Source organism: Staurois parvus, unplaced genomic scaffold (assembly GCF_062004578.1).
Source record: "Staurois parvus isolate SC_StPar_1 unplaced genomic scaffold, SC_StPar_1.0 ptg000659l, whole genome shotgun sequence".
NCBI lineage: Eukaryota > Metazoa > Chordata > Amphibia > Anura > Ranidae > Staurois > Staurois parvus.
Window position 1 is genome coordinate 650411 of NW_028318455.1, and position 26731 is coordinate 677141.

General features: G+C 41.7%; 1 protein-coding gene across 1 annotated transcript in view; it reads left to right on the forward strand.

The window, feature by feature from the left end:
• Positions 1–26731, forward strand: part of ELAVL1 (ELAV like RNA binding protein 1) — a 140547-nt gene that overhangs the window by 14369 nt on the left and 99447 nt on the right. Inside the window, exon 2 of the mRNA XM_089694312.1 lies at positions 6437–6618. Coding sequence (XP_089550438.1) covers positions 6447–6618 — 172 coding nt within the window. The 5' untranslated portion in view covers positions 6437–6446. The remainder of the gene's footprint in view (positions 1–6436; positions 6619–26731) is intronic.

The following is a 26731-nucleotide window of genomic DNA, read 5'->3' on the forward strand; positions in this document are numbered from 1 at the left end:
TTTCCAGAAAGAGGTCATTTAGGGGGGTTTGGTGCTATTCGGGCATATCGGGGCCTTCTAAACTGTGATAGGTAGTGAGGAAGTGTAATGAGGAAGTTACGCACCTTCAGGCTTTCAAAGTGGTCATTGGATTTCAGGCTCCTGTATGTGGCTAGGCTCCCAAAAAGTCTCACACACCTGGTATCCCCATACTCGGTAGAAGTAGCAGAATGTATTTTGGGGTGTAATTCCACATATACTCATGGCTTGTGCGAGAAATAAATCATTTAAATGACAACTTTGTGTAAAAAAAAAAAAAAAAAAGTTTTTGTCATTTTTCTGAAACTTGTGGAATAAAAATAAATCTTCCATGGACTCAATATGCCTCTCAGCAGATAGCTTAGGGTGTCTACTTTCCGAAAAGGGGTCATTTGAGGGTGTTTGTACTATCCTGGTATTTTAGCACCTCAAGAAATGTGATGGGCAGTCAGAAAGTAAAAGCTGTGTAAATTCTATTATCTATACCATAGTTTGTAGACGCTATAACTTTCACACAAAGCAATAATATACAGTCAGGTCTATAAATATTGGGATATCGACACAATTTTAACATTTTTGGCTCTATACACCACCACAATGCATTTGAAATGAAACGAACAAGATGTGCTTTAACTGCAGACTGTCAGCTTAAATTTGAGGGCATTTACATCCACATCAGATGAATGGTGTAGGAATTACAACAGTTTGCATATGTGCCTCCCACTTGTTAAGGGACCAAAAGTAATGGGACAGAATAATAATCATAAATCAAACTTTCACTTTTTAATACTCGGTTGCAAATCCTTTGCAGTCAATTATAGCCTGAAGTCTGGAACGCATAGACATCACCAGATGCTGGGTTTCTCCCTGATGATGCTCTGCCAGGCCTCTACTGCAACTGTCTTCAGTTCCTGCTTGTTCCTGGTGCATTTTCCCTTCAGTTTTGTCTTCAGCAAGTGAAATGCATGCTCAGTCGGATTCAGGTCAGGTGATCGACTTGGCCATTGCATAACATTCCCTTAAAATATTCTTTGGTTGCTTTTGCAGTATGCTTTGGGTCATTGTCCATCTGCACTGTGAAGCGGCGTCCAATGAGTTCTGAAGCATTTGGCTGAATATGAGCAGATAATATTCCCGAAACACTTCAGAATTCATCCTGCTGCTTTTGTCAGCAGTCACATCATCAATAAATACAAGAGAACCAGTTCCATTGGCAGCCATACATGCCCACGCCATGACACTGCCACCACCATGCTTCACTGATGAGGTGGTATGCTTAGGATCATGAGCAGTTCCTTTCCTTCTCCATACTCTTCTCTTCCCATCACTCTGATACAAGTTGATGTTGGTCTCATCTGTCCATAGGATGTTGTTCCACAACTGTGAAGGCTTTTTAAGATGTCGTTTGGCAAACTCTAATCTGGCCTTCCTGTTTTTGGGGCTCACCAATGGTTTACATCTTGTGGTGAACCCTCTGTATTCACTCTGGTGAAGTCTTCTCTTGATTGTTGACTTTGACACACATACACCTACCTTCTGGAGAGTGTTCTTGATCTGGTCAACTGTTGTGAAGGGTGTTTTCTTCACCAGGGAAAGAATTCTACGCTCATCCACCACAGTTGTTTTCCGTGGTCTTCCGGGTCTTTTGATGTTGCTGAGCTCACCGGTGCGTTCCTTCTTTTTAAGAATGTTCCAAACAGTTTTGGCCACGCCTAATGTTTTTGCTATCTCTCTGATGGGTTTGTTTTGTTTTTTCAGCCTAATGTTGGCTGGCTTCGCTGATAGTGACAGCTCTTTGGATCTCATCTTGAGAGTTGACAGCAACAAATTCCAAATGCAAATAGCACACTTGAAATGAACTCTTGACCTTTTATCTGCTCATTGTAATTGGGATAATGAGGGAATAACACACACCTGGCCATGGAACAGCTGAGAAGCCAATTGTCCCATTACTTTTGGTCCCTTAACAAGTGGGAGGCACATATGCAAACTGTTGTAATTCCTACACCGTTCACCTGATTTGGATGTAAATACCCTCAAATTAAAGCTGACAGTCTGCAGTTAAAACACATCTTGTTCGTTTCATTTCAAATCCATTGTGGTGGTGTATAGAGCCAAAAATGTTAGAATTGTGTTAATGTCCCAATATTTATGGACCTGACTGTACACTTACTGGGATTTTTTTTAAACCAAAAACATGTAGCAGAATACATTTTGGCCTAAATTTATGCCAAAATTTTAGTTTTTTGGATATTTTTTATGACCTACATGAGAAAATGCTTTTTTTCTTCAAAGAATACATTTTGGCCTAAATTTATAACTAACTTTGAGTTTACTATATATTTTTTATAGCTGAAATTAAGAAATAACGTTTTTTTTCTTCAAAATTTGTCTTTTTTTTTGTTTATAGCGTGAAACATAAAAAGCGCACAGGTGATCAAACACCACCAAAAGAAAGCTCTATTTGTGTGAAAAAAATGACATAAATTTCGTTTGGGTGCAGCATTGCATGACCACGCAATTATCAGGTGAATTAGTGCAGTGCCGAGTAGCAAAAAGAGGCCTGGTCAGGAAGGGGGTAAATTATCAGGAGGGCAAGTAGTTAAAGGGTTTTGTAAGTTCACCTTTGGGGACATGTTACATCCACAGCCCTCTCCTGATCCGCCATCTTAGTGACAGCGAGCACAAAAATAACCGTGGCTGTGCGGATCTCTGCACGTCATTCATTCACAGAGTTCTGTGAATGGAAAAACTACAACCGCATCAGCCTTTGCTGCTGACTGCTTGTAGTTTTCACTGAACTACCAGTGCACTGGTGAGCGTTCTAGGTAATTTTATTGATGGTTCGGTTCCTTTCATTGTATTGCAGTAACTGCCTGCCCATACAAAGTATGAGCAGACAACTTACACTGACAGTCTGCTGGAGAAATGCATTGCACCCGTGATCTGCAGGGCTAAAGGTAGAAAAAAAACTACCTGCCCGGCGCCCAGAACTACATGTCCCAGGCATCGGGCGATAGGAATCGCATATCCCTGAACACATTTTCAGAAGTTCATGCTCCAGCAGAATGTATCACCTTACATGGATGAGACCATCCGATTACCACTGGCAGGGATGATTAAAGTGATCAGTTACTTGTCAGAACAACAGGTGAAAACAGAGGGAAAAAAAAACTGATTCAGCCACCACACCTAATGTTTTGTAAACTGCAATATAATACATTTTTGTTTTTGGGTTTAAATCTGTATTAAACCAAACTTCACTATTCTGCAGTAGATCAGGCTCCAGCAGTAAGTCTGAAGTATCTCCACTTCCATTCACTATGCAAATTACTGCCAATTCAAAGATATAACCATGGAGAAATTAGAAAGAGAAAAGCACTTTCTATAGTGTAAAATCACTCTAATTTTCTGATTTAAAAATCAGAATAACTACTGACAATATAATAAAACAAAATGGCGCTGTATCAACTATAGAGGCCTGGGATATGCACAACACGCTTCTTCATTCCATAATCTGATGTCACAGGAGTTAAGCCATTGCCATGACTGGGGATGTGTTAGACTTATGCTGAGAGACCACTGCTTCCACAGAGCAAGCACAAGTCCTATACAGACTTTTCTACTTTGGCTTTGAGACTCACTTGGATCATCCTTTTTTTTTTTTTTTTTTTGAATGCACCTGGAGTATTTGTAGCCTTCCCTTCAAGTGGGACTTTAGTTAGAAAATTGAGACTTGCTAGATCACTTCAGGCTGGCTCCTTTTGCAGTTATAGCTATGTAAAACATTAAAAATAAGTACCTATACTGTTTAAAATCCAGTAATACACTGTCTCACCCTGCTCTGCACATGCTCAGTTGCTCTTAATTTTTAGGCACTGCTGAATTTCTAGAGGCCGATCTGCTGACAATCTGCAGATTAAAGCGTAACTAAAATTTAAGTTTAAAAAAATAGTTACATTCCCAGCACATGCCAGTAACTGTCACAAGTGCTTTTGTTCCCAACCAAACTGTCAAACCATCAAATGACTGGCGTTATAACTGATCATGTGTGCAGCTCCACAACAGTCGCAGATCAAATATGTGGCAGCTTCCTTGGCTGCAAGGCTTTGTTCACACCATATGTGCAGAAAAACTGATGCGCAGATTTCACTTGCAGAGACATCAGTTTACATCATTTTTCATGTACGTTTCAGTGAATTTTATACACGTTGCAAATTCCTGTGCAGAAAAAAATGTGCACGTGATACCTAGTGTTGTTTTGTTAACAGGGCACATAGAGAACAATTTATTTTGTTGTGCCCTTGCCGAAAGCGTGCAGAAAAACTGACATCTCTGCACCATGGTGTGAATGAACCCTAAAGGATACGAGGGTTTAGTTCTGCTTTAACTGCTACTCAGGGTTATGGGCTTCAACAAAATGGAAGCCTCCAGCAAGAAGAAACGGGAACAATCCTAGAGGCAATTTACATTAACATCTTTTGTCTTAAAATAAAAACACAATAACAGAGCTTCCACTGACCACCAGCACCAGGGGGCAAAGTGCACACTGGCCAGCCATGCGTAAGCTCGGACGAGTCATGGCTAATGAGTCGCGGTTTGTTACGTCATCGTCTGGTGCCGCTACTCCTTTTCGAGCATGCGCATGGCCCTTATGTGCGCTGTTATCCAATGCTCGTCTGCTGGGGTGACTTGGCTTGCATGCCGACAGAGAAGGCTCTGCATGCCTGTTGTGGCACACGTGTCATAGGTTCGCCACCACTGCTATAGTGTGTAATTCAGTATGCTGGAGCTGCTGATATTGCATCCAAGATGGAGGTGCCAGCAGCACTCTAAGGTCTTTTTGAAAAGCCTTTACAGTTTGTGGAAGATTGCTGTCGCTGTTGGCATCAGGATTTCTTTAACTTTCAGTTGGTTACTTGTTTAGGCTAAAAAGAAAGCTTGTGGTTTATGTTTGAGACCTGGTTCACACTGTGGTGTGGAATTCTCACTGGTTTCTGCGATTTCCACATCACATAATCGCACCCCGTTCATGCAAACCGCTTCAGGTATGTATTTCAAGTTTCCACCACCCCAAAATTGGTTTGAAAAACGCAGTGCGATGTGCAGAATTGGATTGCATGGGTGTAAATGTGGGTGGAAAACAAGAATAAAAAAATTCTGAACCAATGGACTGCAGATATAGTACAGGAGATGACCAGAGACTGTGGACACAGTACAGGAGATGACCAGAGACTGCAGACCTTTTGGGGAGGGGTGGGGGAGCCGTTACCCAAATTTGACAGGTAACCGCTCTCACTTCCACTGAGTTTTTCTCCCCGTAGTCTTGTGGGACATGTAACAGGTCCCACAAGACTACGGGGCCATTCACAAAGTGCAGCGCTTCATGCGCTGTGGGCACCCGGCTGTGAAGCCGTAAGCTGCCACAGTGAGGTGCCCATACTGAAGATGCTGACGTGAGGTAGAGAAAATGGCCGATGGAAGCAGGATACCGCTGGACTGAGGAACAGGTAGGATGGAGGAGCGAGTTCTTCTTCACAGTAGAGCCGAGCAGCCGGCCTGGTATTCTAACACGGTGGTAGTGGGAATACTGGGCCGGCCGCTCCATAAGACACACATTTTCCCCCCATTTTTTTGGGGGGGGTGCGTCTTATGGAGCAAAAAATACGGTAATTGTTGGGGAGATATTACATGCAAAATTTTTCTTTTAGTTTTTTGTAGATTTTGGAGATTGATCACCGTGCATGTTGCGTCGTGAGAGGGAACATTCTGCTCTTTAGCAGATACACAAGGGTGCTATTCTTGAAGGAGAAGTATATCCAAAGCTATGTAAGTCACAGGAGTGCAGTTTGTGCTGCACTCCTATGACTCGTTTTCAGCTGACAGCAGGCTAAAGCCTGCTGTTGGCTGACTTCACTCAGCCGATCCAGGCTCAGGAAAGATCCCAGCTTTACAGTTGGGATCCACCCAGATGTCTGGACCGGCAACTGGCTCAGCCACTCAGCATTTCTGTGGGTGGGGCAGCCCAAGTGCAACAGGGATTGCAGGTAATTTAGGCAGGCCATAGACTGTTTGTTTTATCGGCTGAAAAATCTGTTGTTGCTGGCAGCGATGTTGCCACCAATGTCCTCAAAAAACAGCCGTTTTTTCATGGTTTTTCCAACATGACCGATAAAAATAAATGAGGAGATCTGCAAAAAACGGCCGACGAGCTGGCCCCACTAACGGCGTTATTATCAGCCGATTTTTCATGCGGACGAAAATTCAGCCGATAACCGACCCGTCTATGGCCTGCATAAGTCTACCTGACTCCAGCTTTAACAGAAATATCCAATTTTGGAATCGCCCTCTAAATGCATTTGTTGACACGTAAATGTTTATTACACATTAAAGACAACTATCATTTTTATTTTTACAGATATTGTAAGATGTCTAACGGTTATGAAGATCACATGGATGATGTATGCAGGGACGATATGGGTAGAACTAACTTAATTGTTAACTACCTACCTCAGAATATGACACAAGATGAGTTGCGCAGCCTTTTCAGCAGCATTGGTGAGGTGGAGTCTGCAAAGCTAATTCGAGATAAAGTTGCAGGTTAGTATGTTGTTGTTTTGTTTTTTTATTTTTTTTTCTTCTTTGCTAAAAAGAAAACTGGCTACTGAATGCTGGTTAACCTGTAACAGCTATTTGAATCCAAACACAGTACGTGAAACTTTGGTAAATATACAACCTAGTAGCATAGGATGAATATGTATAGGTTGAATAGGTAGACTGCCAGTGCTGACAGCTTTGCAATGTGCATCATTGTAGGCAAGCCAGCATTGGCAGGATCCTTGTTTCTATTTGTATAGGCTCACCTGAAAGTTGAAACATTCATATTAGGATTTCGCAGGGTGACAAAGACTAGGGCTGGGCATAGATGGGTAATATTTCGAAATTCTTAAAAGAAGGAAGTTCATGTTTTGTTGTGGGTTTTTTTTTTTTTTTTAACAGTGGGTTGATGTTCATTTTCAAGTGCAGTGACTAGAAAGTTCAAAGCAGTAGGATTGAAAGTCATTCTCTAACAAAAGAATTCCTAACAGTGTACGGTTTTCGTTCGGTAAAGTCCTTTTATTCCAAAATCAAAAGTTAAAAGCAAAGAATCTTTCAAATGGCATTCGAATGCTCTGATCATTTTTGTATAAATTTTCGTAAGACTTTTTGTACGTAATCGGATTCATCGTTGGCCAGCTTAAGGCAGCCCATAGATGAGTCTTTTTTTTTTTTTTTTTTTTTTTTTTTCAACCAGCGGATTGAAAAAAAAAAACTGGCTTGATTTTCCTATACACATTCAATGTGAATGAGGGAATCCTCCCTGCTAAGGTATTCTGACAGCAGGAAGACTTCCTTGCAATCAGAATACACTGATAGGCGATGCAGATTATAGCTTGCAGTGCTGACCAAGCCTGGAAAATCTTTAAAGGCGCTTGTTGTATCGACGACTTCTGTACAACCACAGTTGCCCATACATGGTTTGATATTTGTCTGGTCCCTGCTGGACTGGTCAGATTTCAATCCATGTATGGATTGCATAGAGTATGTGTACAAGCCTTTTTTTGTTTATGATTTTAAGTTATGATGTCCTTACTAGTTGTTGCAAACCACAGTTCTCATTTACTCACTTCCCCTCTCAAACCTGTTCACCTCCTATGGACCAGAGCATTTTGTTTTTTTCTTATAATTCTTCTATGGACCTGATTATTTGGCAATAACTTTATCATTACTTAAAATAACATGTTTTTTTTTTTTGGAGACATTTGAGGCTTTTTTTGTTGTCTTTCAAAATGTTTTTTTTTTTTCGCAATCCCTAGACAATAAAATGTAACAACTAAATAAAATGTATTTTTTATTTTTTTTTACCTTTGTTTAGTTTAGAAAGTGTTGAAAAAATTAAAATCAAAACATGTTTGAATATTAATAAAATATAAAAAGAAATCGGCATGAAATAAATTAAAGTGATACAAAAGGTATAAAGCTACAAAAAAATTAAAATTAAAGACATCATACTTACCTGCTCTGTGTAATGCGGGGCTCAGCAACCAGTAGATTGCGGCTAGGTGACTGGTAGATCGCAATCTGGGCTTGCTGAACCGCCATCCCACAGCATCAGAGTGCAATGCAGAGGGACCACTTGTAAAGTTGGCGCTGTAGTAAAGAGCAAGAGCCACATAAGCCTATGCCTCCTGTAGTGATGGCTGCTGTCCCATATAGAGTAATACCAACTGCACTTCACCTCTTATCTCAGCTAGCAGAGTGGTGCCAGCAGCAGGAAAGAAGAGATCTTCAGGACAGTGTGAAGCAATACACTGGTCATAATAGTATAGGGCTGCTTTCACACTGATGTGATGCTGCTTACCTGCAGTGCACTGTACCTGTAGCTTTCCTGTGGGTTTGCTGTCCTTAGCCAAAGACTTCTATTATGTGCTGCGGGTTTGGTGCACTTTCAAAAATTGTGCAAAACCCGCAGGACAAAATAGAAGTCTTTGGCAAAGTGCAGCTAACCCAGGAAAGTTGCAGATGCACTGCACCTGCGGTACAGGTAAACCACATCAAATCAGTTTGAAAGCAGCATTATAGGGGGCTCAGAACAGTAGGAGTTCATTTACATTTGCAGTTTGGGGGGTACTAAAACCTTATAGTTGAGATGTATTTTTACCACCCCTGCCCCAACCGCAATCCCTTTAGCTGCAGTGGCCAGGGGTGTACACATGTTATATGCCCTGTCATGGTTGGTGAGTCTAGCACCTGCCAGGTATGACCCATTCATGCGAATGAGACTGCACTGCAAGTGCCCTGCAACCTTGTGCAGTACAGCACAGCAAACAGGGAGTTAAAGCAGTTAGTGTTGCATTGCTTTCTCACCACCTGCTTTAACCCCTTGGACCCCACAGAAGCATTTGGTTGCTTGCAGAGTGGCCCCATTTACTCGAATGAGTCATGCTTTGCAGATGCCATACCAACCAACTATGACAGGGCATATAACTGGGGCTGCGACATGTGTACACCCCTAGCCACTGTAGCTTAAGGGGGTTTGGTTGTGGCCGGGTGGTAAAAACAGATCGGCTGTTTTCGTCCTACTTCTACTGTACAGTATTCAGCTGACAGTGGGCTAAAGCCTGCAGTCAGCTGATGTCACTGAGCTGGTCCAGGCTCTGACCTGCACCTGGCTCAGTTTCTCAACAAGCTGCTTGGGAGACTGAGCCTGCCACTTCTGCAGCCTCCACAGCCCAGCTCTCCAGTGAGCATTCAAGGGGCAGAACAGAGAGCTGGTGACCGACAGTCACCACTCGCTGCTCCACTGAAGACCAACCAGACTAACTGAGCAAATAGTGCATTTTGATCTCCAAGTTCTTGGTTTAGAGGCGGTGGCGGATCAACCTAGATTATCATAAAGGTGTGTTTTTTTGTTTTTTTTTTTTTAATTTACATAGTTCTTTTAAAACAGGGCAAAAACATTTTCCTAACCTCTAACTTCTCCTCAACACTAACACTAAAGTGCACCTAAGCTCAGAATGTGGACAATAAATGGTTTACATATTCTTAACAGGAGAAAAAAAAACTTTTAAAGGAAATCACTCAAGGGCTGCAACTAATGATTATTTTCATAATCAATTAGTTGGCCGATTTATTTCGATTATTCTGATAAATTCCTAAAAAAAAGTGTGGTGTATAATTTAGTTAAAATGTAAAGTTTAAGAAAAGACCATATATTGGATATTATTATGTAGTTGTAAATCTAAATAACCAGCTATATGGTTAGGGAACAAAATATCATCTAATCCACTCTGAGAATATATATAGAAGAGAGATATTCTATATTTATAGAGGTTGAATCGGGCACAAATCATCACTCTGAGATCAAAAGTTTTATGTAAAGAAAAAAAAATTAAGAACTAAAACACTGTTTTGCAGATTTTCAGACAGGATTTTAATTTTATATATATTAATAATATACATGACAGACTTTCTTGTCATAGCAGATGCAGGTGGCTTTTATCAAGTTACCTGCCTATCACTTATGCTGGCCACACACAAACAAATTTTTTGTGTGAAAATTTTCCTTTTTAAGAACATTCATTCGATTTTCAAATCTTTAGTGGGGTCAGATTGACGTTTGCTTTCAACCACAGTAATGGGAAAGTTCGAAGGAGCAGAATGGCAAACTTTTCTTGATCAAACAAATTTTTGGACAGTGTATATGGATTTTGCTCAGAAATTGCATTCATTCTAAAATTGAATGTTTAAAAGAAAGTGAAATTTTCGAATGGCATTTGTCCATTCATCGAATTTACAAAGTATTTTATGCAAATTTTCTTGTCCGAAAATTGCTACATGTATGGCTAAGACATTTAGTAGCAGCAGCTTTTGGTTTTGTTTTTTTTTTTTTTGCATGGCATGATGGGGTCAAAAAAACAAAAATTAGCCCTTTTTATAGTACAAAAACTAGATAATTACTACTATATGGGATTAATTTATACTAGTAATAATATACCCAGAAGTAGGATATATACTGAGAGTCAGACGAGAAGCTATATGAAAGGTGGAGGGGGGACAGAAATCTTTTATATTAAAGTAGACTAAAGGCTGAGACATTTTTTTGATGGATATAATCATTTTAAACACAATGCGCAATACTGGTAAACGCTTACTTTAAGTATAATTGTAATGCTTTATATTACCTCCACCCTATCTGTCTCCAGCTTCTCTGGATTCACATGCTGATCTTCCCTGCATAGAGCCCTTAAAGTGATTGTAAATGTTAGATTTAAAAAAAAAAAAAGAAAGTAATATTTATTTGCTCTGTGAAACTTTTTTGCACAGAGCAGCTCCGATTTTCTTCTGGGGTCCCTTGCTGGTGCTTCTTGCTCCTGCTGCCTTCGGAGTGCAAACGGCAGAGTATTGTATAGAGTGCCTATACAGCAAGGTAAAAAAAAACAAAAAACTCCTGCCTTTGGAATCACTTTAAATCATTTCCTTCTCCTGCTAATGTCCCACGAGGTATTGCTCCTTACACTTACTGACATGTATGGACTGTGTACTGAGCTTTGTTTTGTGCTGCGCTGTGTGTACTGACATGTATGGATGGTGTACTGAGCTGTATGTGTGCGGTCTCCTAGATTGTAAGCTCGAAAGAGCAGGGACCTTGAATCCCTCGTGTTTTGTTTTGTTACTTTATTGTCTCATGTTCTGTCCCCCACTATAATGTATAGCGCTGAGCAAACTTTTTAGCTCTATATAAATACTGTATTATAATAATCATAATACTGTATTTCCAGATTTGTAAACATATAATGCATTCTGTATGCAGGCCAACTAATTGGCTGACCAACTAATCGATTATGAAAATAGTTGACAACTATTTTCAGAATTGATTATTAGTGGTGCACTAAAATGAAAATTCTGGTGCCGAAACAGAAAATTCTGGATGCCCTTGGCCTAAAAACCAGAACCAAAATGGACATTTTTTAAAAATTAATTTGATATTTTTTTGGAAAAAAAATACTTTAATGATTAAAAAAAATATATGTCCCAATTTTTTTGTAAAATATGAAAGAAAATTTTACGCCAACTAAATAGATACCCAACATGTCATGCTCTAAAATTGCGCATACTCGCGGAATTGCGTCAGACTACGGTACTTAAGAAATCTCCATGAGTGACACCTTAAAAATTTCTACAGGTTACCAGTGTAAAGTTACAGAGGAAGTTTAGTGCTAGAATTTATTGCTCTTGCTCTGACATTCATGGTGATACCTCACATGTGTGGTTTGAACACTGTTTACATATGTGGGCATGGCCTACGCATATGTGTTCACCACGGGGGGGGACTGACTTTAAACCTTTTTTTTTTTTTTTTTTTTACACTGTTCCTTTTAAAATAAAAAAAAATGTAATCACTTATTCCTATCACATTTAATGCATGCATCCCTTGTGATATAGTTTGTGACTGGTCCTCTTTATGGAGAGCGATATGGGGTCAATATGACCCCATATCTCTCCTTTACAATGTGAAGTATTCGATAAAGCATTGATCTAGTGCTTTTAAAAAAAAAACACAAACAAACAAAAAAAAGGCCTTGTTTACAAGGCGCCGGGACTAGAAGTGACATCGCTCCGGTCCACCAAGGGCATAGAGATGAGTGAAGGCCATGTTTCCTTCACTAATCTCTATGCGCAGCTCCAGGATCGTTCAGTGGTTTCTCAAGTAAGGCAGAGAAGTACCGAGCGGCACCCGGTGGCGGTAGAGGCGAGAAGGGGTTGTTTTGTGTTCGATACAGTGATTTTTTTTTTTTTTTTAATGCTCTGCTTACCTGGAGCCACACAACCAAAAAGTGTCTCTGGCAGGTCCTCTTCATTCTGTACACATCTCTCCTCTACAATGTAAAGAAGAGATCTATTCCTTTAAAAAAAAATGTCCAGAAGCGGAAGTGACATCGCTTCGGGCCTCTAAGAGCATAGAGATGAGTGGAGGCTATTTTTCCTTCACTAACCTCTATGCGCAGCGCTGGGATCATTTGATGGTTTCTCAGGTAACGCTGAGAACTACCAAGCAGTGGCCGGTGGCGGCAGCAAGGTTTTTTCAGCACCTGTATTGGTTCTTTTTTTCATATCTGCCATACACAAACAATTTTTTCCTTTTTAGAAAACTTTCATTTCAGGAGCATTCGATTTTCTGATTGTTAGTGGGGTCAAATTGATGTTTGTTTTTGACCACAGTGATGGGAAAATTTGAAAGAGCAGAATAGAAAACTCTTCTCAAACAAATTTTTGAACTGTATATGTGGGTTTTCGTTAAGAAATTACATTACTTGAAAATTTGAATGTTAAAAGCAAGTGACATTTTCAAATGACATACAGCCATTCATCAAAAATACAAAGAATGTTTGTACGAATATTCTCCAAAATATGTGTATGGTCAGCATAAGACATTTAGTAGCAGCAACATGCTTTTATCACATCATATTGGGACAAAAAAAAAAGCCCTTTTATAGTACAAAAAACGCATATAATCACTACTCTTAGGGGTTAATTTATACCATGAAAGAGATGGATACACACACACACACACTATATTGTCAAAAGTATTGGGACGCCTGCCTTTACACGCACATGAACTTTAATGGCATCCCAGCCTTAGTTCGTAGGGTTCAATATTGAGTTGGCCCACCCTTTGCAGTTATAACAGCTTCAACTCTTCTGGGAAGGCTGTTCACAAGGTTTAGGAGTGTGTCTATGGGAATGTTTGACCATTCTTCCAGAAGCACATTTGTGAGGTCAGGCACTGCTGTCGGATGAGAAGGCCTGGCTCGCAGTCTACGCTCTAATTCATCCCAAACGTGTTCTATTGGGTTGAGGTCAGGACTCTGTGCAGGCCAGTCAAGTTCCTCCACCCCAAACTCTCTCATCCATGTCTTTTAAGGACCTTGCTGTATTCACTGCTGTGCAGTCATGTTGGAACAGGAGGGGCATCCCCAAACTGTTCCCACAAAGTTGGGAGTATGAAATTGTCCAAAATGTCTTGGTATGCTGACGCCTTAACAGTTCCCTTCACTGGAACTAAGCGGCCAAGCCCAACCCCTGAAAAAGAACACCACACCATAATTCCCCCTCCACCAAACTTTACACTTGGCACAATGCTGTCGGGCAAGTACCGTTCTTTTGTCAACTGTCAAACCCAGACACGTCTTTCGTATTGCCAGACAGAAAAGCGTGATTGGTCACTCCAGAGAACACGTCTCCACTGCTCTACATTCCAGTGGCAGCGTGCTTTACACCACTGCGTCCGATTCTTTGCATTGCACTTGGTGATGTAAGGCTTGGATGCAGCTGCTTGCCCATGGAATCCCATTCCTTGAAGCTCTATATGCACTGTTGTGTTATTCTGAAGGCTGCATGGTTTTTGGAGGTCTTTAGCTATTGACTCTGCAGACAGTTGGTGGCTTCTGCACATTGTGTGCTTCAGCATGTGCTGGCCCACTGTGTAATTTTACGTTGACTACCACTTCATGGCTGAGTTTCTTTTGTTCCCAGTTGCCTCTATTTTGTTGTATTACCACTAAGGTTGGCCATACATTATACAATTCTCTTGAGAATTTTGCTTTAGATTTACCAAAAACCTAAACAACACTTTCACTTGTATCCAGTTAGGCAGGCCCTTGCACTACATAGTTGAAGGTAAATCTAAAGGAAATAGACAGAGGATTGTAAGAAAATTGTGTAGTGTATCGCCAGCCTAACAGTTGACTGTAGAATCTTTAGTAGCAAGGAAATTTCACGGATGGACTTAAGCTGGCCATACACTGTACAATTTTGATGAAACCTTTCATTCTTTGGTTCTTTAAAACTGACCAGTTCAACAGAGGGACTTCCTTTTAAAGTGTATTTGGTGATGCATTTCCTGTTCCTGTTGGAGGAGGTGCCTATATCTCATGGGCTCGCCTGAAAGACTCCTGGAAATAGTTACCGGCAAGTCTGTTTTTTCATGATAAAGCGACGTAATATGCAAATGTGAAACTTGTATGTACTTCTGTGAAGATCAGACTGCAAGCAAATGTGATTTGCACCCAAAAGTGAAAAGGCATCACTCACTATATAGCTTGACTTATTGAAGAAAGAGGTCTAAATGGACTTAGTGTGTTACCACATCAAAGTTGAGCTGCCAAAGTCTCTTGAAAGAACTTCCATTGCATAAGCATGAAATACCACAGAATGCACAGTATACTCTTGTACAGACTCCAGCCAGATGAGTTCAGTTTTCAACAAATAAGCATCCAAATAAAACAGGTTTGAGTTTGCAGTTATTTAATTTTTTTATTTAACAATGTGAGGCATACTTTAAAAAGTATTGGCTCATCCTAAAGATGGGGTACTCTCTAGTCCCTTGCCTAATAATCCACCAGAGTGAGTCTTAAATTCAGTTTTCCTGTAGTACTACTGCAGGGAATGTAATTTGCATGCACTATATTGGCCACACTATTGTCGCCCTATGTATTAAAATCAGGAAAACCAGACAAACATAGTTTGTCTTCTGTTACATGTGGCTAAACGTATAACAAGGATCTCACAGGGATAAATATGTAAAGTATAACATGACCTTTAGTTGTAGATGGAGGGGCTAAAACATAAAACGGAAATTTACAGGTGTGAAACCAAATGAAAACTTACACACTGTTTGCGTTTAAAGCGGAACTAAAGACAGCAGTTTTTCAGCCACTGTAATGGTCCAACGCCCACATTTTCTCACTGCCATCTTTTTTCGGGTGCTGATCTTTTGCCGCCTTGATTGGCTGGCTGGTGCAGGATGTTGACGCTCTTCTGCATGTGCTGAGAGTCATTCATCCAGGCACACTAGCAGAGTGCTGAAAATGTTAATGGGCTGCGCATGTAAGGCCAACTGGTTCCGGGACATGTCAGATCCTTGGATCCAAAACTAAGTATCTGGGAGCTATAAACTGGCGTTTTGGTCTCTTCCTCCACCTCCCTTTTTTTGTTTCCTCCACCCCACCTCTTGTTTGCCATTCCACACCCCCCCCCTGCAGTGGCAGGTGAATCTATGTACTGTTTCCAAGCGGTGTATCTCATAGCCCCTGTCCTAGTAGAGGAATCGTTCCAGGGTTTCTACTCAAAAATGTTCAGCATTCCAAAATGAATAGGAGGCAATCAACGCATTATTTCCAACTGGTTACTCTGAATTCTAAAATGCCTAGTTGGTCATTGCTTGCCTTATCTGGGGGGGATCGTTTAGCCTTTTGTGGACATTCTGGTCCACTGCCTACTTTCACATCTACATTTTTCCACTGTACCAATACTACCTACCCTTACCAGTTTGTAGAGCTTCTGTTTGTCTTCTCAATGGCACATGAGGGCTTCACCAAGGTGATAGCATTTGTCCTTTCTCTGCTTTGCTCCCGGGGGTATTTACATGGATCCTAAAACTCCAGAATAAACATCCTGTTGCATGGAGTGTCTGGAAACCCTCTCAGTGCAGGTGGCTGTGATCATTGGAGGAAGTTCAACTTCCATTTAATATCTTAGAACTGAGGGCAATTCGGTTGATGGACATCTCTGCTGTGAGTTCACCTGACCAGGATTCAGTCGGGACAGTGCAATGTGCAGTGGCCTACATCAACCACTAGGGTGCCACCAGACGTCACACAACTCAAGTGGCTCCAATTCCGGCTTATGCAGGAGTGAGAGTGTTAATTCTAGGAACATGGTTAGCTCTAAATGGACTACCTGTAAGAGCTTTTAAGGCATCGCATTGGAATATTTTGGATACCAAAGTTTATCGCTGTTCCATGGTCATTCTCAATTTTAAGTCATTGTTGACATGTTTGGTATTTTATTCATTTGGCACAACCTCATCTTTTATATTTTTCCAAACAGTTGAGTAAGGTATTTATTTTTTTCCTCTGAAAATATGTGGGTGATGTACTATTGTGCTAATAGAATTGTATGCATCTACACCCCCCCAGCTATGAATCGTTGGCACCTTCCACTGGGTCGCCTCGAAAATGACCTGCTTCCACACCCTAGTAACCCCAAGAGGCTTTAGGACATTCACAGATTTACAATCCTCACGATGCCTACCAAACTGTTCAGGTACCTCCAAGTCAAACGTTACGTGTTGTCTACAGTACACATGGAAGGTGGACCCCTGACTCACACGGTTTAATTCCAAATGTAAAAATGGCTCACAATTGATGGATATGATCTCCATCTACTGATCACTAAATGCACACCTCACCCCTTGCCTTTACATCTCTAAATGGGAACGGGACCTACAGCAACCTAGACCAATCACACTGGGACCAAATTTGGGCCACTGTGAAATCCTGCTCTATAAGTGTGATAGTGGCTAACTATAAAGTATTACTCGGCTGGTAAATAGTCCCCAGTAGGTTAGCATGTCTCTTGACTTTTCTTTAAACTGTTTCCGAGGTTGCCCAGAACTTCAACTTTTTTTCACACTTGATGGTCATGCCTGGTGGCCCAAACGATTTTTGCACCAAACCTCAGTTTTCAAATCCAACTGAGGCTATATTATACCGCAAACCAGTGCTCTCTAAATCCCAATTTATTTTCATGACTCACATTCTAACTGCCACCAAACAAGTTTTAGCCAAAGCCTGTCTATCTCCGAATATTCCTTTCTTGGAAGTTAAAACCAGAGTACTTTGGACTTTGATAAATTCAAAATTGACAACCTGACTACAGAATGCTATGCCCAAATTCCTAAGCATCTGGGACCCTTGAGTTACATTATTTCTCCGACGAAACTTTGATTAAAGACTGCTTTCATCCTTATCCCGATGTGGATTGCTCCTCTTCTTTCTTCCCCTTTTCTCTTGCTTTTCCTTATTTTAATTTCTGTCTTTCTCTTACTCTTCTCCTGCAACTCTGACACAACCTTGACAGTGTGTTGTGTGTGGTTTTTTTTTTAAAGTTGCCCAAAAGTGTTGTGGGTTACCGCGACTGTTTCTGTGGACTTAACCATTGTCTCTATTGGTGGAGAATTCTATACTTTATTTTTTTTTTTCCTTTTTACATTTTGTACTCCATCTGTGGTAATAATTTTAATGTAATTCTATTGAACAAGAAAAAAATTGGATCTACCAGAATTCTCCAGGGTCTCTGCTCTCCGGACTCAAAAATGGCAGCAAAAAAAGGTTAAACCTGTAAGATATTTCCATCAAGCCTTACAAGGTTGCCTTCCTTGGGCTATCACCTCTGTGAGTCTCTAATGCAGGCCATAGACGGGTCGAACATCGGCCGATTTTTTTCGAAAACAAAAAAAAATAAAAACGAAAAATCGGTTGTTCGTTCAGCCGACGTTACCACCAACTATTAAAAAAATTGGCCGACTAAAGCATAAAGTTCTCCCCATAACTTCTGTCCCTTGCAGGTCACGGCTCATACGCAGATTTTTAATCGGTAAAACGACCGGACGATTTGCCCATTATTGCCGGGAAAATCGGCCGCAAATTTTCCTACATGACCGATAAAAAAATCTGTGCAAAAAAACCTGAAAAACGGCCGATTTTTTTTTTTTTTTCTTCAGCCGAATAATCGCCCAATTTTCGACCCGTCTATGCCCGGCATAAGTTAGTGGCCTTATCCTGTAAAGAGCTTCCTAATGTTTCACAGAGATAAGGTTGTGTTCTTCCTTCCAGCTTTAATCAAGACATTGTTCTTCCCTCTGTGTCCTGCTCCAAAACATTCCAGGTAAAATTCCCTCCACTGTCTAAATGTGGTACAACCTGTAATGGTGGTCAATCGGAAAACTAGAAGGCCCCCAACACCTCCGGATTGCTGCATAATAGCAGCAAATTTTTTTTTTACCTCCGTTCCTAAAACTTTGCTCCTGCTATATTTTTTTAAGTGTATCGCAATTTATACTGAAGTTGTAGTACGATAATCCCCAGGATTGGTGTCAGCGAGTGCATTAATAAACCTCCAGCATTGGTGTCAGCGAGTGCAATAATTAACCCCCAGCATTGGTGTCAGCTAGTGCAATGTGCAATAATGCCTTTGGTGTCAGTAAAATTAACACCTCCCCCCCCCCCCTCTATTTGTTGGTCAGTGGCAGTGCTATTTAACCTCCTTCCAGCTCCTGTACTGTGGACTGGCAGTGAAAGCTAATTCCCCCCTCCTCCCCCCTGTATTGTGGACTGGCTGTGAACAGTAACCCCATCACTCTTGCCATCTCTCCCATGGTGGGGATTTTGCTTGTACTGTGGGTGGAAGGCCCCACATATGGACGCACGCACAGGATGCCTACACATGATAATGTGTATTGCGATACACTTGTTGCATATAGCCGCGCACGCCAGAGTGAGAGAAATAAATCTAGCACCAGACCTTCTCTATAACGCTAAACCGATGACCTATAAGGGGCTTTAAAAGCGCCACCTGTAGAAAATATAGGGTACTAAAGTTTGTTGCCATTTCACTAGTGCACGAAAATTTAAGGTTTGACATGTTGGATATCTATTTACTCGATGCAACCTTGTCTTATATTTTACAAAAAAATTGGATACTTTATTGATTTTTGTGCCCTAAACTTGACTATTTTTTACTGAAATTTTGTGTGATAATATAGTGTGACACAAAAACTTGGAACTACCGCTGTTTTATTCTCGAGGATCTCTGATTTCAGAAAATATATAATGTTGGGTGTTTTGTTTCATCTTTAGGCCTTAAATTATTTTTTAAACTTGTGATAAAGGGTAAGCCAGACACTCCCCATTCCCAAGGAGCACCCAATCATTGCTCATTACACTGCAAGGTCTCCCCTCCCTGCTAGTCTCCGGGTGCCGTGCTGGAGACAGGCAGGGAAGGGAGGAGGAGATAAACAACGCAATGTTAAAAATTATTATTATACAGGATTTATATAACGCCAACAGTTTGCTCAGCGCTTTACAATATAAGGGAGACAGTACAATTACAATACATTTCAGTACAGAAGGAATAGGAGGGCCTGGCTTGTGGAGCCTACAATCTAAAGGAAGGGGGAGGTGATACAAAAGGTGATAGCTGCGGGGGATGATCTGGTGGAGGTGATTCAATAACAGTTCTTAGGTGGAGGTGGGGTAGGCTTCCCTAAAGAAGTGAGTTTTCAAAGCTTGCCTAAAGGCAGACGGTAGGTGCTGACCGGACATGCTGTGGTAGGGAGTTCCAGAGGATGGGAGAGGCTCTGGAGAAGTCCTGGAGGCGAGCGTGGGAGGAGGTGATGAGGTAGCTAGAGAGGAGGATATCATGGGAGGAGCGGAGTGGGCGATTTGGGCGATATCTGTGGATGAGGTTGGTGATGTAGCTAGGGGCAGTGTTGTGGATGGCTTTGTAAGCTGTGGTTAGTATTTTGAATTTTACACGTTGGGTTAGTGGAAGTCAGTGAAGGGATTGGCAGAGAGGGACAGCAGTCGCTGATCGGTTGGTAAGGTGTATGAGTCTAGCAGCAGCATTCATAATAGACTGAAGGGGGATACCCTGTGTAACGGTAGACCAGTGAGGAGGGAATTGCAGTAATCAAGGCGGGATATAACCAATGCGGGAATAAGTTGTTTTGTGGTGTCATTGGTCAGGAAGGGGCAGATTTTGGAAATGTTCCATAGGTTGAGGAGGCAGGACTTAGCCAGTGAGTGGATGTGGGGCCCAAAGGAGAGGTCAGTGTCTAGGATTACACCTAGCACCCTGGCGTGAGGGGAAGGACCAATGGTAGTGCTGTTGATCTTAATGGTAAAGTCATAAGTGGGGGATCGGGGAGGAGAAAATATTACAAGCTCAGTTTTTGAAAGATTGAGTTTAAGGTAGTGATGTGACGTCCATGCTGATATGTCGCTTAGTAGATTTGTGATACGTGAGGAGATTGAGGGGGTGAGCTGAGGAGTGGAGAGAGAGATCTGGGTGTCATCAGCATAGAGTTGGTATTGGAAGCCATGGGAGGTTATCAGTTGGCCCATGGAGGAGGTATAGAGCGAGAAAAGGAGGGGCCCAAGAACAGAACCTTGGGGTACCCCAACAGAAAAAGGGAGCGGAGGAGGAGTTGAATGTGACACTGAAACTGCGCAGAGAAAGGTAAGAGGAGAGAGCAGAGTCATGGAGGCCGATGGAGTGGAGTTTACTGAGGAGGAGCGGGTGGTCGACTGTGTCAAAGGCAGCGGAAAGGTCAAGGAGTATGAGTATGGAGTAATGGCCATTGGTTTTAGCAGTTAGTAGGGCATTAGTGAGTTTTAGTAGGGCAGTTTCTGTGGAATGTTGTGGGTGGAAGCCAGGCTGTCGGAGATCAAGAAGGTTGTTGTTGGTGAGGTAGCAGTTCATACGGTTGTGAACAAGGCGCTCGAGAAGCTTGGAGGCAAACGGGAGCAGGGAGATGGGTTTTAAGTTATTCAAACAGGTGGGGTCCAGCGAGGGTTTTTTGAGGATGGAGGTAACCAGTGCATTTTTGAGTGGGGAGGGAAAGGTGCCCATGGAGAGTGAGAGGTTGAAGATGTGGGTTAGAGAGTTTAGGATAGAGCAGACTCCTCTCTCCCTTGACATCAGCCAATCTGTGCATACCGTGGCCCACCTCTCCTCCTCACCGCCAGTCCCCATGCGTGGCGCTGGAGGCGAGAAAAGACCAGTCCACACTGCATGCCACACAAAGATCAAATACCTTGGCTCCAGTCTCCTCCATGTGCAATTTCAAGATCTGCCATCTCTGTCATCGAAAATAAAGTTTTAGTCAAAAAAAGGATTGACTCCTAACATTTTTAGCTGGCTCCTAGATTCAAAGCAAATTTGTCAAGCCCTGTATTATTTACACAGTGGATATAAAAAGTCTACACACCCCTGTTAAAATAACAGGTTTCTGTGATGTAAAAAAAAAAATTAGACAAAGATAAATCATTTCAGAACTTTTTCCACCTTTAATGTGACCTATAAACTGTACAACTCTACTGAAAAACAAACATTTTTGGGGGGCGGGGGAGTAAACAAAAAATGAAAATATTGTGGTTGCATAAGTGTGCGCACCCTCTTATAACTAGGGATGTAGCTGTGTTCAGCAATCTCATTCAAAATCATGTTAACCAATACATGCCCGGGCCAAAAGGCGGCCGGAAAAATGTATTGGATTTCCGGGTGGACGCCAAATGGCGTCTTCCCGCACATGCACACTTTTCACGCTTGCAGAGCCGTGCAGCAGCGCGATCTGTCACCGGCCGTGTACCTCGGACACGGCCGATGACAGATCTGAGTATCGGCCCCGTTGCCGATACCATGTGACCTGCTGTGACCAATCACAGCAGGTCACATGACAGTTGTGTACAATGGATGGCTTCATTCGTGCCATCCATTGTATACTACTGCCTAGCTGTGAATGGTCACAGCTAATCACATGCAGATGTCATGTGATTAGCTGTGGCCAAATCACAGCTAAGCACAAAAAAAAAAAAAAAAAAAAAAAAACAACCCTGAATGAATCGATGTCATTCAGGTACAGTTGCAAGAAAAAGTATGTGAACCCCTTGGGATTACGTGGAGTTTTGCATGAATTGGGCATAAAATGTGCTCTGAACGTCATCTAAGTCACAACAATAGAAGAACACAGTCTGCTGAACATAATACTACACAAACATTAGATGTTGCCATGGTTTAATTGCACATAACATGTAAACATTCACAGTGCAGGGAGGAAAAAGTGAGGCCCTAACTTAATGACTTTTCCCAGAGTTAATTGGAGCCAGGAGTGAGCCAACCTTGACTCCAATCAGTGTGATGATATTGGATGTGTTGCTGACAGCTGTCCTGCCCTTAAAAAACACACACCTGTTTTGGGTTTACTGGTTTCAAGAAGCACTGTCAGATAAAAGGTCCAGAGTTAATTTCAAGTGTGCTATTTGCATTTGGAATCTGTTGCTGTCAACTCTCAAGATGAGATCCAAAGAGCTGTCACTATCAGTGAAGCAAGCCATCATTAGGCTGAAAAAACAAAACAAACCCATAAGAGAGATAGCATAAACATTAGGCGTGGCCAAAACAACTGTTTGGAACATTCTTAAAAAGAAGGAACGCACAGGTGAGCTCAGCAACACCAAAAGACCTGGAAGACCACGGAAAACAACTGTGGTGGATGACCGAAGAATTCTTTCCCGGATGAAGAAAACACCCTTCACAACAGTTGGCCAGATCAAGAACACTCTCCAGGAGGTAGGTATATGTGTGTCAAAGTCAACAATCAAGAGAAGGCTTCACCAGAGTGAATACAGAGGGTTCACCACAAGATGTAAACCATTGGTGAGCCTCAAAAACAGGAAGGCCAGATTAGAGTTTGCCAAACGACATCTAAAAAAGCCTTCACAGTTCTGGAACAACATCCTATGGACAGATGAGACCAAGATCAACTTGTACCAGAGTAATGGGAAGAGAAGAGTATGGAGAAGGAAAGGAACTGCTCATGATCCTAAGCATACCACCTCATCAGTGAAGCATGGTGGTGGTAGTGTCATGGCGATGGGCATGTATGGCTGCTAATGGAACTGGTTCTCTTGTATGTATTGATATTGTGACTGCTGACAAAAGCAGCAGGATAAATTCTGAAGTGTTTCGGGCAATATTATCTGCTCATATTCAGCTAAATGCTTCAGAACTTATTGGACGCCGCTTCACAGTGCAGATGGCAACTAAAAGAGTTTTTTAAGGGAAAGAAGTGGAATGTTATGCAATGGCCAAGTCAATCACCTGACCTGAATCCGATTGAGCATGCATTTCATTTGCTGAAGACAAAACTGAAGGGAAAATGCCCCAAGAACAAGCAGGAACTGAAGACAGTTGCAGTAGAGGCCTGGCATAGCATCACCAGGGATGAAACCCAACGTCTGTCGACATCTATGCGTTCCAGACTTCAGGCTGTAATTGACTGCAAAGGATTTGCAACCAAGTATTAAAAAGTGAAAGTTTGATTTATGATTATTATTCTGTCCCATTACTTTTGGTCCCTTAACAAGTGGGAGGCACATATGCAAACTGTTGTAATTCCTACAGATTCACCTAATTTGGATGTAAATGCCCTCAAATTAAAGCTGACAGTCTGCAATGGAAGCACATCTTGATTGTTTCATTTCAAATCCATTGTGGTGGTGTATAGAGCCAAAAATGTTAGAATTGTGTCGATGTCCCAATATTTATGGACCTGACTCATATAAATATATAAATTTTTTTTTTTTTTTTTTTTTTTTTTTTAAACATGGAGTGGTAATCAATTCTGGTTGCTTGTGAGTTTACATACAGCAGAGGTCACTAAGGCACAGAGGATAAGTTATGAGGTGGTCAGTTCCTGCCTACAGGGGCGTAAATACCCCTATTTGACAATAACCATCTCTTTGTATTATATAAGTGTGGATGCTAAGCACAGATTGGCTCTGAGGAAGAAGCAAAGCCTCAAAACTCAGTCTGTTGGATTTCCATATTTTCCACTGTGATGTGATGTTTTGTGGACTGGAAGTTGCTGTTTTACCATGACAAGCTTCTATTCACCTGTTGGTTTGTGAGTATAATACTTACCAGTTTTAGTAATAAAGTCAAGTTTGATGTTGATGCACTAGGTTTGTGCATCCTATGTTTTGTTCTATGGCAGGGGTACTGAATTAAAATTCAGAGGCCTGGTTGGTAACATTTTCTTTCTGCAGAGATCCAAATCTCATTTTCTTCCACATCGCAGCCCTCTTTACATTAATGTCCTCAGCCCTCCCGTACATCACAACTCGCTTTCGCATCAGAACCCTTCAACATTATAGCCATAGCCTCACTTACATCACAGCCCCCCTTTGCATCACAGTCCACCTTGCATTCACAACTCCCCCCCTTCCGACATCAGACCCTTCATATCACAGCTCCCTTTTCTCACATCACAGCCCCCCATAACACCGCTCCACCTCAAACATCACAGTTCCCTATATCACAGCTCTCCTCACATCACAGCTCCCCATAGCACAGCTCTCCTCATATCACAGACCCCCATATCACAGCTCTCCTCACATCACAGACCCCCCCATATCACAGCTCTCCTCACATCACAGACCCCCCCACATCACAGCTCTCCTACGCGCATCACAGACTCCCCCATATCAAAGCTTTCCTCACATCACAGACCCCCATATCCAGCTCTCCTCACATCACAGACCCCCATATCACAGCTCTCCTACTACATCACAGACCCCCCCCTCCCGTATCACAGCTCTCCTATGCACATCACAGATCCCCATATCACCGCTCCCCCCTCTTAGCCCCCCATATCACAGCTCCCCCCCCCCCATAATCTTCCCCCTACCTTAACTCATGATTCGCAGACAAAAAAAAGAACCAACAGCCAAAGAGGAATTTTCATGCCTTCAGGCACCAAGAAAAGAGATTCATCCAAGCAGGAACAGAAAAAGGGGTGGCAGAACAAAAAAGGTAGAGAGAACTCCAATGACTCAGTCTGTCAGGTGGGGCGAAGACTGGGGTCCTCTCACAATGGCAGTCTGTTAACCGACAACAGCTTTATCCTGGACCTGATATCAGGGTACAGGATAGAGTTTGATTGCAGACCCCCCCAAAAAATTTTTATAACTGTTCTACTGCAAGACCAGATAAAAGCTGTGACAATGTTATCTCTACTTCAAGACATTCAAAATCCGAATGTGATCAGCCTCATTTCCTCGGAACAAGCAAGCAATGGTTTCTATTCTCATATCTTTTTAAGAAGAAACCCATCAGGGAAATACTGACTGATTCTAAATCTGAAACAAGTCTTCAGTCGGCTGTCGGGTGCTGGCGCCGCCATTTTACAGTTAGTCTGGCTGAATAACAAAAGTCCATCCATTTCAACCATGAAAAATAAAAATGGCTATAATCCTACATCCACAGTTGATCCAGAGGAAGGCAAACAACAAAGCCTGATCGAATTTGCTCCTGCTGGGGAAAAAAATTCCTTCCCAATCCCTCAAGAGGCAATTTGATATTCCCTGGATCTTGACTGAGAGAAACCGACTGAAGCCTTGCGGCTTCACTGCCGGTTTTCTATTGCACATGCACGAAGCACGCTGCACTTTGTGAATAGGCTGCAGTCCTCTGGGAAATTTTGATCCATTGGACACACTTATCTATTGTGAAATTGAAGAGACTGGGCACTTATATCCCCTTCCTTACCAGGCCAATTTTCAGCTTTCAGCGCTGTCGCACTTTGAATGACAATTGCGCGGTCATGCAAAATTATACTCCATATGAAATTTTTATTTTTTTTTTTCTCACAAATAGAGCTTTCTTTTGGTGGTATTTACTCACCGCTGGGTGTTTTTATTTTTTGCTATATAAACAGAAAAAGAGCAAAAAATTAAAAAAAAAAAACGTTTCTTTGTTTCTATTATAAAATTTTGCAAACAGGTAATTTCTCTACTTCACTGATGTGCGTTGATGAGGCAGTACTGATGGGCACTGATAGACGGCATTAATGAGGTGGCACGGATGGGTGGCACTGCTGGGCACAGCTGGAAAAAGTTGTGAAAGTTGTGTGAACAAAGACATAAATGCGCCCCTTAATAGTTTTTTTAATGCTTATAGAATTGATTTTCCTTACCTTTTGGTTGTTAATGCATATGTTAAATTTTGTATTTAAGTTTCATGCCTGTTACTGTTGTATTTAACGTTCCAAGCATAGGAGGGGCAGGACAAGGGAGCTTTAAATTTTGTTTTATTTACATTTTTTTTTTTTTTTAATTTTGACACAGTCTTTCCATTTGTTTTCTTTTTGATCATGTTTATTGCAAACACAAGGGATGAAGAACATCCCTTTTGACAGCATGGGCAGTGACAGATGCTGTTTGAGACATCTGGTGTCTAATTAGACCCCATATCTATCCTCTTCCCTTAAAAACATCTGATCAAACCAAGATCAGTTTGATCAGAGGCTTTCACAGGTCAGTAATGGCCTGTTTTGCATTAGACTGAAACTGCAAGTGAATTGTCGCTTCCGGTTTCTTAGACCATAGAGATGATCTGGGACATTACAGTTTTTGGTCATGTCTTTGGTAAGCTGTTGAAACTGCAGGCTTCAGTTCCAGGCTCCGTGGTGAAATGGGAGAGCTGTGGAAGGAGGTCGGGGGACCCCCTTCCGCTGCATGTAAAAATCCATCGGCTATTTAGCCGTTAG